Consider the following 15,726-nt stretch of genomic DNA (forward strand, 5'->3'; position numbering starts at 1 on the left):
TCATCCCAACTGTACGTCTGGTCTTAACTCAATTGAATTTAAATCTAAAATTAACAATTACCTAAAAGAGACATGATCTTCTTTCTTACAAAGCGCAGCAATCAGCTGGATACTTTTACAAATGACGTTCTTTTGTATGACGTTCCTACGGATATTCCGTTTAACACGTATCTCTATCCGTGCATTTGATCGAGTTAGAAAGACATATTGCCTATAGATCCCATGCAAGACTCAGTTAAAACGCCCCAAGGGGTAATAATAGGAGCGCTGTAAAAGTATTCGGGTTGAATTTATATTTCCTAAAAATGTCCAAATTACCAATTTGGTTTATTTTTAGGAATAGATCTAAAGTTAAATTAGAGCACGTTAAAGTTTCGGACCTTTAAAATATTTTTTATCTTATATACTGTAAAATTTCAAGTTTTAAAACATCAGAACTATTCTTTTAATCACCAAACCAGGCAAATCTTTCTCTATTATATATGATTTTTTACATCCGTATAGCAACATCTACGGAAACATCGAAAATAAAGGTAACTTATGACAAAATTTTAAAAGAAAATGTTTTTTTGTCTTTTTTTGCCTATGGTTTTAGATATATGATATAATCAACATCACACTGCTGTTTTGATCTCGTCCCTGGTATCAGCTCTCGGATGGTCTATGGGCTTGGGCCGATATCAATGCTTGTGCTGATACCCCGAGCGAGATCAAAATAGCAGTGTGATATTCTATATGTGTCCGTCATAAGAATATATGGTGCCTGACATGGTAAGATCATTGGTGGTTTTATTTTGCACTATGTTCCAATTTCTTGCATTGATTGTTGTTGTATAATCATATCTTGTGGTCTCCTTCCCTATCAAGTGAAAGTTCACCATCACTATCCAGGATAATGTGGTATACGGAGAAAACACTCAAATAACAGATTATCACACATTTTAATGTAGATATAAAAGCAGTATCACTAAAACTTAAACTTTTTTTCAAACTGAATGTTTGTTTGAAAACGGACATAAGATATAATTACTGCATAGTCACAAATAAATTATGGTACAAATGGTGCGTTAAGGTTTATCTGATATTTTACAATTACATGCAATATCAAATATATAATACCTTTAATGTACAGAATTTTTATGCGTCCCTCACAACAAGAAGTCGTGTTTTCATAAAGAAGAATCTTCGTGGGACTACTCATCACTGTCATATCATACTTCATGGCAGTGGTACATTGCTCCCAGTCTACTTTTGTCACAATAACGGCTTTATCGATGACAACCTTTGAACATTGACTGCACCAAGTTGGAAAAGAACAAAATAGCGTCAAAAGAACTTCCATTCTTGATCTGAAGCTAACATTCACAAAAAAAACAGGAAAATATAAAGACTATATCGAGTAGAATATTCACTTTAGAGAGACCAAACAGATATTGAGTGTCATTTTCCTTTTTCAGATTTGAGTATTTGGTGCCGAGCAATGGAGGGACCAAATCGAGTGGCGAGGGAAACTTGAACAACATACTTAGTACATGTTTCACATAAGAAATTAAACCCTTTGTGTCTATTTATTTAATTACAAATGTTTGGTTCTTCTACTTCTACTTCTACCACACTGCGGCCACCATCAATCGCTGATGACGCTGCCACTTCGGTGCGCATGCCAATTTTAAAAAGTAAAAATAGTACTTTACAGTTCAAAAGTGCAAGTAAAAAAGTAACTTGATTAATTTAATCAAGCAGGCTGGCCTTGAAAACATCCATATTTTCTGATGTGGCTGTGTCAGTGGGCAGAACATACCAATTCCTGATGGTCCTAGGGTAGAAGGATTCCTTGCGAAATTGTGTGTTACTGGATGGTATCTGCAAGGAATGCCTTCCCATGTTACGACTTAGTCTTGATGGTGGTACTAATTTGTCTGATATTTCTAATCCCACTAGTCCATTTTGGATTTTGTATAGAAGAATTAACCTGGCCCTCTTTCTGCGCTCCTCCAGTGTTTCCCAATGCAGGGTGTCCAGCATATCCGTGACAGACGAGGTGTTATGATATCGGTTGGTAACGAACCTGGCTGCTCTGCGTTGGACCATCTCAATCTTATATATATCCTCTTTCAGATATGGGTCCCAGGTAGTACAAGCATATTCTAGGGTGGGTCTTACGAGTGACTTGTAGGCTTTATCTTTGATGTTTAGTTTTCTTATGTTCAGGTTACGTTTTAGAAAGCTGATGGTAATTGGTATTGTTAGCTTTCTTGCAGATAGTGGATATATGTTGTTTCCATTTCATATCTGATGTAATTGATACGCCTAGATATTTTGCTGTTGTTACATGTTCAAGTTGGTGACCGTGAAGGATGTAATTCTTCATGATGGGATGCCTTTTCCTAGATATAGTGAGAACATTGCATTTTTCTGGATGGAAGTTCATTTTCCAGGTCTCCTCCCATGCTGCAAGTTGGTCAAGGTCTTGTTGAAGATGGGTTGCATCGATGCCTGATGTTATTGTCAAATATACAATTGTATCATCTGCAAATAGTCTGGTCTTTGATCTCACCTTCTCAGGCTTGTCGTTGATATAGTAAAGAAATAAACTTGGTCCCAGTACTGATCCCTGAAGAACACCTGACTCCACTGGTATTATACTTGAAGTCTCACCCTCGACTACCACTGACTGGCTTCTGTTTTGGAGGAAGTTTTGAATCCATAAGTTTGTTTTGCCTCTTATTCCATAATGATCTAATTTGTGGAGTAATAGGCTATGGCAAACTTTGTCAAAAGCTTTACTGAAGTCTAACTTGGTAAGATCTGACTCTTATTGTTATTGTTATTAAAGAAATGGTGATTTACTCCTTATCCTTATTGGTGCCATTTTGTGCCCAGATGTGATATTACGCCTTCAGAGGTATATCTACTTGTTTGCAACAGGTCCGTTGACGGTCTATGTACAGTGAGGAGTTTTCAAACACAATAAGGTTTATTTATGCTTTTTCATTTCTGTATCACCCCTACTATTTTTGTTGTGATTTAAATTCAAGACACGTGCTTAGGTTGACCTATTCAAAGGTTATAGTGTAGAACCGGTTTTATAGATAAAATTGGCGATAAAACACGAAATTGTTATAGTCTGTTTCTTTTGAAAATATGTCCTGTGAAAAACTTGTTTCCAGACCTTTCTGAAAGACTTCCATGATTTTCAACAGAAAAGGGTGACTAAAGGTTAAACCATACCATGATTAACTTGAATCATCTTTTTAAAAAATCTCTGGTCTATGCCATAATAATAAAGCATAAATATTCATTCACTTCATAACAAGTTTGCCTAGGTGTATAATATATTATTTGATCATTCTCAATCATTTCCAGATACCACCATTGATCCTACTACGTCATCAGTAGAGATCACTAAACCTTCCTCTCTACTCTTTAAGACTGCAACTGTAAACATTGATACTGTTTCCGTCGTTAAAGAAAACACCTCTTCAAATGATACCACAATTTTGCCTAGTTCAGCACCATTTCAGTCTGTTGACACGACTCTCTTACTTACAGCCGGTGTAAAGACGAATTATGACCCCCCATCGAATAATGACCGGGGGTCATTTTTCGACAGCAAAAATTGACTCCCGGTCAATATTCTACGGCGAAAAATGACCCCCGGTCATTATTCGCCGTAGAATATTGACCCTTTTGCCCGTAGAAAAAGTGTCACCACCCTAAAAATTTGCAGAACCCACATGAAGAAAAATGACCCCCGTAGAAAAATGACTCCCTGTTGATTAAAGGTGGAATTTTGAGGGGGCAAAAAAAATTAGTTAAAGAAGCATATTGGCCAAAATGTTCACCTGAGCTAATTGGGAATAAATTGATGATATGTTGATCTCATAACATAATACAATCATAGCTATATATTTTTTTAAGGTCAGTGCGATGATTCAGAATCTAAAGGAGTAAAAGATTTATCGAGTCTAAAGGTTTAGGTAAACATTATTTTTCGATGGTGGAAATCATCGTACTGACAGAAAAAATCAGCAGTATTATATATTATTATATCCTCCGCTTGAAATGCGGGAGGGTATATAGTGATCGGGATGTCCGTCCGTCTGTTACGCTTTGGGGTATCCATCTCTTATCCGCAACTCCTCTTATACATAAAAAGATGTATTTGTGAAACTATGCCCCTGTGTGGCAACATAGCGAGTATTAAACTTTTCTTCAATGCAATTTTAATATATTGGTCATCTCACAAGAAATACAATTGCAAAATAGGAAAGCCCTAGCACCACTTGTTCAAAAGGAATGGCTAAGGATAAGTTTTTGAAAGGTAGGTCAAACTCAAAGGTCAAAGGGTCAAAGTTGACGGTTTCTTAAGAAAGGTTTAATGTAACAAGGATTACATGTGAAGTATGAAAACCCTAGCCCTTACCGTTCAAAAGTTATGGCCAAGGTTAAAGGTTTTTTCATAAGTACGGAAATCTCCAAGGTCAAGGTGTTATACCCACCCCACCCCCTTACTTATTTAGGAGGTAGTCGATTATCAAAAAAAAGCAACAAAAAAACTACCCTACCTTTATTTTTCTATATGGAGGGACTAAAAATAAGCTACTATATTCTACTAATTTTCGACTGTTACTTTGCAACAATAATTTCAAGTATACCCACACCAACATTTAAGGTATGCTTTCATCATGGCGAAGTAAATTATGATATAATAGTACTTGTGTGAAGGCTTAACTTCATTTCAATATTTTATCTAGAGCCTCTTTCAGTGTTATTGAAGGGTATAGAGTTTTATTTATATTTTTGCTTTTCATTTATTAGGTCTTTCCACCTTTCTGTGGAAAGACCTATTGATATTCTTCTGTTTATTATTAGGTCTTTCCACCTTTCTGTGGAAAGACCTCTTGAAATGCTTCTGTTTATTATTATTTTATTTCTGGACATGTTTTGAAACCGTAAGACTTATCGAAAAACTTTATAGTTCATGATATTGGATATTAAAAGTTATTCCGAAAAATGACCCCCCATATTTGATCTTTGACTCCTTTCGGAGTTATTGCCCCTTTCGCAAGAAATGCTTGTTATCACTACTCCTCAGAAACCGTAAACCATAGAAGTATGAAACCTTCACCAATGTCTTCAACTAATTGAGGGGACTCTTCAGTCTATTCATTATGAAAGTATTCGATGACCCCTTCAATGAGTTATTGCCCCTGAAACTTTTTGAATATTATAAATAATTAAAAATTTTCAAAACGAGAAGTCGTAGAATCATGGAACCAACTGCATAAGATTCAGTGACCTTTGACCTTTAAAATTATGAAAAGGTCAAAGGTGAAGGTCATTCCAAAAATGAGAAATTGAGCTCTTTTTATATCTCTTTTGTCTTTTAACATATACTAAATGTCTATGCATCATTAATATGTACTTTTAGAACTGTTTCAAAGATTTCATTCTTGTCCCCTAACATTAACCCTTTTAAAAGTTATTGCCCCTTGTGCGAAAAACCTTGTTATCGCTACTCCTCCGAAACTGTAAACCGTAGAGACACCAAACCTTCACTAATGTCTTAAGGGTCTTTAGGCCTAACTTCACTGTATAAGTGCAAAAGGATCTGATGACCCCTTATATGAGTTATTGCCCTTTAACTTCTTTGTACTTACTATTAAACCTTATAACTTCAGAACTAAAAGTCGGAGAGGCATGGGGTCAATTGCAATGTGACCCTTGACCTTTGACCTTGAAAATTTATTCAAGGTCAAAGGTTATGGTCATTTCAAATTTTAAAATTTTTCATTTTTTCTACATCTTTGTATCTTTTAAGCCATTTTTTCCCTTTTTTATGGCATTTAAGGAGTTAGATATAAAACAAAACAGAAATTCAGAGAAGGTGGAAAGACCTCTTATTGTTCTGTGAACAATAAGTCTCCTAGTTATTTTTATTATTTTTCCGCCGGACGAATTTTTGTTTCAAGGTCTTTTGAAAAGATTTATAGTTTATAAAAATGTACTTTGTAAGAGATATTTGCAAAAAACCCTGCGTATATGAACTATGAATTCTTTCGAAGTTATTGCCCCTTTCGCAAGAAATGCTTGTTATCGCTACTCCTTCGAAACCATAAACCGTAGAAATATGAAACGTTCACTAAAGTCTACGACTAATTGAGAGGACTCTGGAATCTATTCATTGTGAAAGTATTTGGTGACCCCTTCAATGAGTTATTGCCCCTGAAACTTTTTTAATTTAAGAAATAATTAAAAATTTTCAAAACGAGAAGTGATAGAGACATGGGACCAAATGCATAAGATTCATTGACCTTTGATTATGAAATTAATGTAAAGGTCAAAGGTCAAGGTCATTCCAAATTTGAGAAATTAAGCTCTTTTTATATCATTTTTGTTCTTTAACATATACAAATTTTCTTAGCATCATTAATATGTACTCTTAAAACTATTTTAAAGATTTAATTTGTATTCCTTAAGATTAAACCTATTAAAAGTTATCACCCTTTGTGTGAAAAACCTTGTTATTGCTACTACTTCGAAACCGTAAATTGCAGAGACATGAAACCTTCACTAAAGTCTTCAACTAATTGAGAGAACTCTTGAATCTATCATTGCGAAAGTATTAGATCACACCCTCAATGAGTTATTGCCCCTGAAACTTTCTGAATTTTACAAATAATTAAAAATTTTAAAAACGAAAAGTTGTAGAGATATGTGACCAACTGCATAAGATTCATTGACCTTTGGCCATGAAATTAATGCAAAGGTCAAAGGTCAAGGTCATTCCAAATTTGAGAAATTAAGCTCTTTTTATATCATTTTTGTTCTTTAACATGTACAAATTTTCTTAGCATCATTAATATGTACTCTTAAAACTATTTTAAAGATTTAATTTGTATTCCTTAAGATTAAACCTATTAAAAGTTATCACCCTTTGTGTGAAAAACCTTGTTATTGCTACTACTTCGAAACCGTAAATTGCAGAGACATGAAACCTTCACTAAAGTCTTCAACTAATTGAGAGAACTCTTGAATCTATCATTGCGAAAGTATTAGATCACACCCTCAATGAGTTATTGCCCCTGAAACTTTCTGAATTTTACAAATAATTAAAAATTTTAAAAACGAAAAGTTGTAGAGATATGTGACCAACTGCATAAGATTCATTGACCTTTGGCCATGAAATTTATGCAAAAGTCAAAGGTCAAGGTCATTTCAAAAATGATAAATTAAGCTCTTATTTATATCTCTTTTGTCTTTTAACATATACTTAATGTCTTTGCACCATTAATATGTAGTCTTAAAACTATTTCAAATATTTCATTCTTGTCCCCTTGGATTAACCCTTTCAAAAGTTATTGCCCCTTGTGCAAAATACCTTGTAATCGCTACTCCTCAGAAACTGCTGACTGTAGAGACTCCAAACTTTCACTAATGTCTTAAGGATCTTTAGTCATAACTTCACTATATAAGTTTGAAAGGATCTGATGACCCCTTAAATAAGTTATTGCCCTTTAATGTCTTTGTACTTACTATTAAACCTCATAACTTGAAAACTTTAAGTTGTAGAAGCATGGGGTTAATGAATTGTGACCCTTGACCTTTGACCTTGAAGATTTTTTTCAAGGTGAAAGGTCAAGGTCATTTCATTTTTTTTTAAATTTTCATTTTTTTTATTTATCCTTTAAAGACAATTTTGTTTTCTTATTCATGGAATTTAATTTCAAGGAGTCAGATATAAAACAAAATTGAAATACAAAGAAGCCGGAAACACCCCTTATTGTTTTTTTAACAATAAGTCTCCTAGTTTTTATTTTTTTTTTTTTGTTTTGATTTAACGTAATGTTTTTTTTGGGGGGGGGATTAAAATTTCCTCCTCTTTCATTGTCAAATAGGAGTTGCCAAATTTATACAAGCTAAACGTTGAAATGAAGGAAAAATTAATTTTTCCTATTAAAGAGTATTTAAACCTGATTGTTGCATGGTCTGATTTCTAAAAACAAGGGGAATATCATTCTTTAAGCAAACATTATAAGGAAGAATATTAAAAGAAATTTTATTTACTTGACAATTAAAGAATCTCTTTTCAAACACAATTTTATCATTGAAAGACTACGTGAATCTCTTAATTATTTCATACGACTTTTTGCATTTTTCTGGTTACAGTTTATTCATACATTTAAAATTATGGAAAAGGTCTCTCTCTCTCTCTCTCTCTCTCTCTCTCTCTCTCTCTCTCTCTCTCTCTCTCTCTCTCTCTCTCTCTCTCTCTCTGCAATTTGCCCTTTTATACCGGTAGTTCAAATGATGACAAGAAGATCATCCAAAATGTAGACTTCACAATAATCAAGACAAGTGAATTCCCTTTCACTTATTATAAATTTTGTATCACTTTAAAGGGGGTCATTTTTCAATGGGGTCAATTTTTTATAGGACTTACATATAAAATAATGACTCCTAGGACTCTTTTTCTACAAAAAATGATTTTTTTTCTACGGGTGGAGGGTCATTTGTTGTCGTTGAAAAATGACCCCCCGGTCATTATTCGATGGAGGTCATTATTCGTCTTTACACCGGAATTGTTGGAGTTGTAGTTCTCTTTGTAATAATACTTTCGTGTGTCATAGTCGTAAAATTTAAAAGGTGAGTTTTCAAAGATTAAACTTAAAGACTTTATTCATTTAGAGTATAATTGAACTAAACTGAGACCCATGCAGTCAAACACACGAAAGGATTTCTCCCTATCTTTTTTATCCATAAAAACTACATTTAAGTGAAAAAAGTTTTATCAATATTTTATCTTTCTCATTATTTAGTCCTGGAAAAATCTTTTTCAAACCGTTTATTTTGCCTTTTTTCTAGGAAATCGAAAACCATCCATGGAATGTACAACCTGCAACGCCCTGTTGAAAATGAAATATACAGCGTAAGGGAAACGCTTATCTGAATTTTATTCACTAATATCAGTGTTATTGATAATAAAAATTTGAATGGTTGCAAAACATTGTCTTCACTTTTTGAATACGATTTCATGGTTGATTTAATCTATTGCAGGATGGAGTTGCGGAATATTCAACAGTGCAAGAGACAGCAACTATTGTGAAATCCCTGATCAACACCAAAACAAAATCTAGAGGGTCGGAAAATGAACAAAACAATTATTTCATTCTTGAAAAACTTGAGGCATCATCAAATACTTGTGAAAAGACGAACAAGGCAAAACATATTTCTCCTACTGAAGAGGATATTTATAACAGGCTTCATGAGAAAGAAAGACAGTCTACGGAAGTAGAGGAGAGTGTTTATAGTCACTTCAGCGACTGTAATGAGAGTGTTTACAGCGGCACAATTCACCGTTGAATATTTGAAGAATGCATGCACTGGTTAAGGAATAAAGACAATCTTCTGTTGTAGTACTAAAGGTGCTGAGACACTTTATGTTGCTATTTAAAGCATTTCACACGAAAATATGATAAACAATTATTTTGTATAGAAATTTTTGAAAACACAAATTTCGGTTTAATTGAAACATTCTTGCACTTTCACAAAGACAACTTTATTCGTAATACTTAAATAAATTAGAAATTTTGTTGTGTATTGATGAAAATATTAAAACTATAATCCAGTATATAAATGTGAGATGGCAAATCCAACTCACCAATATTATCAGTCCGTGCTGGTGCTCAGTGATAAAATTAAGATTTAAAAAAAAAACATTTGTTTTAATAATTTAATGAAGTATTGCCTGAGTTTGTTATATCTAGTGCTGATTTATAATAAAATCCGATTGTTATGCAAAACATGAACCATTTATAAATATATTTTATATACTTAGTACATGTACAATGACTTTCCAAAATGTGAAACGCTAAACGCTCAATTGAAAAGGTTTTAATGGTGCTTACTTTAAGAATCTATTGTAAAGCATAGTGATAAGCTTTCAGGAATTATTGTTCTGACATTTTTTATCTATAAGTCACGTTCATTTAAGAATGAAATATATAAAGATAACGAATAGTACTAGGAGTTGAGGGTATGGTGGTTGTCTTTTTCTTCAAGGACAACTCATTTGTGCTTTGACATAACCCGCTATTTTCATTAAATTCATTAAATTGATACTGACCTAAATATTAACATCGTTAAAGAGCTTCCGTGCATTGTCCTAGTGTAAAAGTAAGCTGTCAACTGTAAATGTCAGCACTCCTCACAAAAGTCCAGTATTCAAGCTCAAAAGTTCATTAAACATTCTAAAATTGGAGCATAGCAAACAAGGACCTCCAAAACAGAGGTAGGATCATGTGCCATGGAGGAGTGAGCATGAAGGAGTGAGCATTTCCTGCCGCCCGTCACACCCTCGGTGCCCTCCTTGTCATGATCGGGAAATATCCGACAATGGCCTATCAATTAGTATGAAAAAATGCCTGTCAGCATATGATTTAATCATGAATTGTGTTTGCTGACAGGGTCATTGTATTCACCACAGAATTTACAAAATAAGGACTTAAAACGAGACTGCTGATATTCTTGTTTCAGCAACTTGTTTCTCAATCATTTACCTCGAAATAGAAATTTTTCATACATAGGTACATGCTCTTGCTTTTCCAAACAACGGAGAAATATAAAAAAGAAGTTATGTAATAGCATATGCATACGAGCAAAGTATGGCTTCATTTTTGAAAATATTAAATATTTTTTATTTGAAATTTCTTCTTGGCAAGGAACTGAGGAACATGAATGCATATATGTAGTAAACTAATTAATAACGACTTTCGTTTCGTTTTCAATGGTATGCCTCGCATTTCATTTTCTTTTTATCAGTATACGGCTTTTGCACTTTCCTCTGATTTCATTGGCCAAGAGAGTATCGTTTTTTGTATAAGCCTGATCCTTGAGGAGAAAAGAAATTTTAAAATATTTTGCAACACTTCCTCAAACAGAACAAAAACAAAACAATAATTTAAAAGATAGATATTGATCGCAATCAACTTTTTGCTCACATCTTTTAAAACTGGTAATGGTTGGCTCAAATGACCATCATCTACTTAAAAGTGCCGAAAGGGGAGCAGATGAACTAAAATCGTGTTTAAATATAAAAAAATAGAGGTTTTGATCAATAAACAAAATTGTAGCTAATATCAATATGTAGAACTTCAGCAAATATCAATAATTGTTCTTGAGACACATAAAATATTTATTACATTCACGTATGAACATATCATTAATTTTTTTTTTAACTTATGTTTGCCAAAAAGGTACTTTTTTACTGTTTGCCGCAGAGGTACTGTAGAAAGACATGTACATACAGTTTTTCTTCACACAAAACATAATTAAAAAAAAAACATAATTTGAAAGGTAAATGTGTAAAATGTATAATGTAATTTTTGCTCTCTTCTTCTAAAATTAGTAAAAGTATGTACAAGTGCGCAGCACTTGAAAACTAAAGTACAACAAGAAATATACAATAATCATCTTTACAGTCCTGACAAAAAATCATGGAAAGAAATGTAGACACTCATTTCAGTCAATGTCTTTATATTGTTAAATTAATTTACTTCTATTAAGCTACAAAGGAAAAAATCCGATTTAAACTACATTGTATACATAGAGTCAACTTGAACTTCCCTTTCAGAATGATTGATTGATTGTATACTGTTTAACGTCCCTCTCCAGAATATTTCACTGATATGGAGACGTCACCATTGCTGGTGAAGGGCTGCAAATTTGGGCCTATGCTCGGCACTCAGGGCCATTGAGCAGGAAGGGATCTTTATCGTGCCACACCTGCTGTGACACGGGGCCTCGGTTTATACAGTCTCATCCGAAGGACCGCCTCATTTAGTAGCCTTTTACGACAAGCAAGGGGGTACTGAGGACCTATTCTAACCCGGATCCCCACGGGATCCCTTTCAGAATGAAGGAAAATTTAGCCTAACTTCCTCTTAGCTATATTTATAACACGGAACAATCATATCCAAATGTTTGCACTGTTAACGTCATTTAAAAATTAGTTACTTCCGATTTTGACTTGACTTTTTCTTTATTGGTTTTATCAACAGGAAACCCAAAATCATGAGGGCAAAGATAGATGCAACAGTAACAAAAATAATTATGAAAGTTAATTTTGTTGTGTCTTCCTCCTTGGTTCTGAAATTAGTCATGTTGTTCTCTGTTCCAGTTCCGTTTGTCATCAAAGATATGAATTCATCTGTGTTGTCTTTATCTATGAAATATATAATATAATATTCTAGTAATAACGATTAAATTGTTAAATGTATTTATTTTAATGCTTCAACTCTTAAATCATGGCCATTTAACTAATTCTCTTTGAATGTTTTTTTTTTCAAATTCGACAACAAAATAAAAATTTCTAGTAAAATGTAAAAGGCTTTTTATATATGTAATATGATACATGTACCTACTTTTGACATATCGTATGACAATGCTTCCATCACAACAGGATTCTTCGCCTTCATACAACAAAGACATAGCTGAGTTTTTCACAGTCATATTATACTTTTCTTTTGCTGTACATTGTTCCCATTGCACTTTCATTAAACTGATGGCTTTCTCGATGACCACATGTGAACATGCCCTACACCAATTTGGAAAAGTGCAAAACAATGGCATCAGAAGTTCCATTCCTGGTGACAGTGTTATTTTTGATTTTATCTACAAGTTGTCTCAGTTTTTCAGGCTTTGTCGGAATTTGCTTTTGCATTTGAAACCTTTGCTTAAAATAAGCAACGTGACTTATTTGAATGCAGGAAAATTGTACAAGGTCCAGATATGTATTTTAGAAACCCGACTTCCCATTCCGCCTTTTTTTAAATTGAGGGTACAGAATTGCCTTCCTAATTAACATGTGTTTAATTTTGTAGTTATTTTGTAATGTATTATTGTTTATTCAGAATATAACTTTGGGCAATACAAACCATCAGTTTACTCAAATAGCAACATACTAGTATATTACGAAAATGATGACTCTAAATTGGGGGGTTTGGATGAAACCCCTGGTAAAGTAGTTTATTGTACTGTAAGGATCTGTCAGCTGTCTATAATTTAACTTGTTATACTATGTTATAGTTATTGGGTGGGTGGACTTTACTTGTAATGATATTTCACGTGTGTCAAAACGTTGTGACAACATTGGCCGAGAATGTTAGATTTTGTATTTATTTTTACATGTCATGAATTAATTACCTTTCATCTTAAATCTGCATGTATTTCTAGAGTTAATCGTCATTATTTTAGCAGTTCTACGTGTCTGGATTAGCTGTAATAGTTTGAGTTATCTGCTGCCACTTGTTTACACTCTGTCCGCCATCTTTATATCGGTGCATGCTATCTACATTGTTTCGTATTTTACCTAACTTATTATCCGTGCTATATTACGGGCATAATTACTTGCTATTTATTATGTTAATTGTTATTGTGGGTTATGTTATTCATTTTAGCCATTATTATTCCTGATTACACGTGTCTACAACTTGCACTATGTTTTTATCCATCCGCGATATCGTCTGCATACTCAGCAAAGTTATTTATGTGAAATTTATAGGTTTATGATATAAATTGTTTACTTACTTATTACAGACACATCTCTTGTTATCCACATTTATTGATTATGTTGTCTTTTTACATGTTAGTTCAAGGGTTTGTTTATAATCCAAGTTGTACGACAATTTTGTCCGACAGTACGACACGATTTTCATTTTGTACGATGTCGTACATTGTCGTGATTGGTGGAACGTCGCCGTACAGCATTTTTATTGGTTGAATCTAGTCATGTGACCCTTTTCCGAAGGTTATATATATGGGCCGATTTCATTATGTAAACAGATAATTTGCCGAGTTGTCAGGCGCGTATATTTCAAAGAGACAATTCCAAGATCCGCCCATATTTTCACCGTAGCCTTTTACAGCATTATAATTGTGATTTCAGGTGAGAAAATGATCGACAATTATCTCCCAACACACTGGACACCTATTTAATTGAAATTAACTGTGGAGATCATCCTAGTTAAGCCATTGTACACCCCCCTCTTTTTATAATAGTAGCCTGTACGGTAGACGCCACTAAAATTTATTTTTGTACCTTTTTGAAATGAGTGCTGATTGATGATTAATAAATATTGTTGAGACCCAGAAGAATCTTATGTTTTCCCTATAACCAGAGGAACAAGGATTTAGTACATGAGTACTACCAGTATTTATTTTGTAGCATCCCTGACTTAAGCTTGGCCATTCCCAGGGAGCTTACAGTACATATACACTGACAATTATGATTGATTAGTTGTTGTTGAACGTCCCACGGGAGAATGTTTCATTCATTTGCAGACTCAGTACACTTAGATTGAGTTAACTATACATTAGTCAATTGATTCTGTGTGTTTGATTTTTCTATATCAATACTTTGGTATTTAAACACAGTTAATTGTATTAAAGTTTATAAACATGTTTCAGATTTAGAAAAATACAATCACAATTGCAATTTGTAGTGCTCTTGTCAATAATTTACAATTGCAGATCAAATCTTGTTTTTTTTTTTCAGGATGATTTTTTTTTTTTGGTTTTTAATTAATAAATTAATCTCAATCTTAAATCTTATTTCCATTCGCATTCGATGTATACCACGATGATTTAAGATACCACAGAATCTGACACATCTTTTTTTATATTTGGATATATTTGCTAGAATAAGACGTAAATGGTAACCTAACAACAAAGCTTTCTGATAAACCAAGTGAATTTTTTTTTCAATTGTCATCTCCCCTTACTTATGCAGCAATAAATACCTTTTTCACCTGATTACAGGGTTTTTATTTCTCAGCTGATTCGATATACAAGAGCATGTATATATATGAACTATTCCAAAAACGACTTAAGGTACTGACAAACAAGTTGATGAAACAAGAATATCAGCCGTCTCTTTTTAAGTCTTCATTCCGAAAGCTCTATGGTCGATATGCAAAGTCTAAAAAGAAAGCAAAATGTTATAAGTTTTACATGTAAAATACTCCATGGTATATAGACCAAACATTTCGGAGTGAAACATTTGATTTCATTGAGTTTTTTATATGGTATTGATTTCTTTATTCTAATATCGTGCTTCACTCGATTGTGAAGGAATTGTTTAATAACAAACAGCAGGGTTTGTGATGATCTAATATTGCTTTTATCGGCATGTGACAGAGTATTATCTAAAGACTTTGTTTGGAATGTAGATAAAAATTTCTTATTCCTCCAAAATTTTGGTCTGCAGTTAAACACATTTTTGTTGAGATTTCTAGTAGAAACTCTTAGATTGGAGTATATTTACACTATCAGTATCTAGTGCCTTATTATTGTCAATTATAAACATTTTATTAACGATTTTTCTAACGATTTAATGTCAAAAATTAGCTTTTACTTTTAAGTTTTTTTCTAATTTCACACGCACTTCTAAAATCAATTTAGATATGTAGTAAGAGAGATCTTCTTGATTGATAGTCTTCTATGGTGGCGGAAAACTTTTCTTAACCTCCCTTAAGACTAAGATAAGTTCTCAGATAGCTTCTTTAGCATGCATCTTTTTAAACTGAATGTAATATTTAGATGTGTACCAAGACACTTTTTTTTATTGAATTTCATCACCAATATTTTCTACATTAGTAAAATTCAGAATAAATAAATGCAAAAGTTAACATTTATTTGATTTCCCGTGGGAATTGAATAATGCAA

General features: G+C 33.2%; 3 protein-coding genes across 4 annotated transcripts in view; 1 reads left to right on the forward strand and 2 right to left on the reverse strand.

Moving 5' to 3' along the window:
* Window positions 1–15,726, reverse strand: part of LOC134239246 (uncharacterized) — a 40,026-nt gene that overhangs the window by 22,020 nt on the left and 2,280 nt on the right. The window lies entirely within an intron of this gene.
* Window positions 8,586–9,901, forward strand: LOC134239244 (uncharacterized). The gene is made up of 3 exons (XM_062721408.1): window positions 8,586–8,649; window positions 8,869–8,932; window positions 9,061–9,901. Exons 2-3 carry the CDS (start codon window positions 8,891–8,893, stop codon window positions 9,364–9,366), a joined length of 348 nt encoding a protein of 115 aa, XP_062577392.1. The 5' UTR covers window positions 8,586–8,649; window positions 8,869–8,890; the 3' UTR covers window positions 9,367–9,901.
* On the reverse strand, window positions 11,939–15,276 carry LOC134239245 (uncharacterized). Of its 2 annotated transcripts, XR_009986187.1 has the most exons (3): window positions 15,215–15,276; window positions 12,426–12,647; window positions 11,939–12,226 (listed from the first exon to the last, which is right to left on the reverse strand). XR_009986187.1 is itself a non-coding variant. In XM_062721409.1 (2 exons), the coding sequence occupies exons 1-2, from the start codon at window positions 12,643–12,645 to the stop codon at window positions 12,015–12,017; spliced, it is 432 nt and encodes a 143-aa protein (XP_062577393.1). In that variant the 5' UTR covers window positions 12,646–12,764; the 3' UTR covers window positions 11,939–12,014. The 2 variants fall into 2 exon arrangements, 1 of the variants encoding a protein (XP_062577393.1); XM_062721409.1 differs by lacking the exon at window positions 15,215–15,276 and having other exon boundaries at window positions 12,426–12,764.

The sequence above is a fragment of the Saccostrea cucullata genome, unplaced genomic scaffold, assembly GCF_032062105.1.
Source record: "Saccostrea cucullata isolate Sc308-1 unplaced genomic scaffold, CSIRO_AGI_Scuc_v1 ctg3069, whole genome shotgun sequence".
Lineage (NCBI taxonomy): Eukaryota > Metazoa > Mollusca > Bivalvia > Ostreida > Ostreidae > Saccostrea > Saccostrea cuccullata.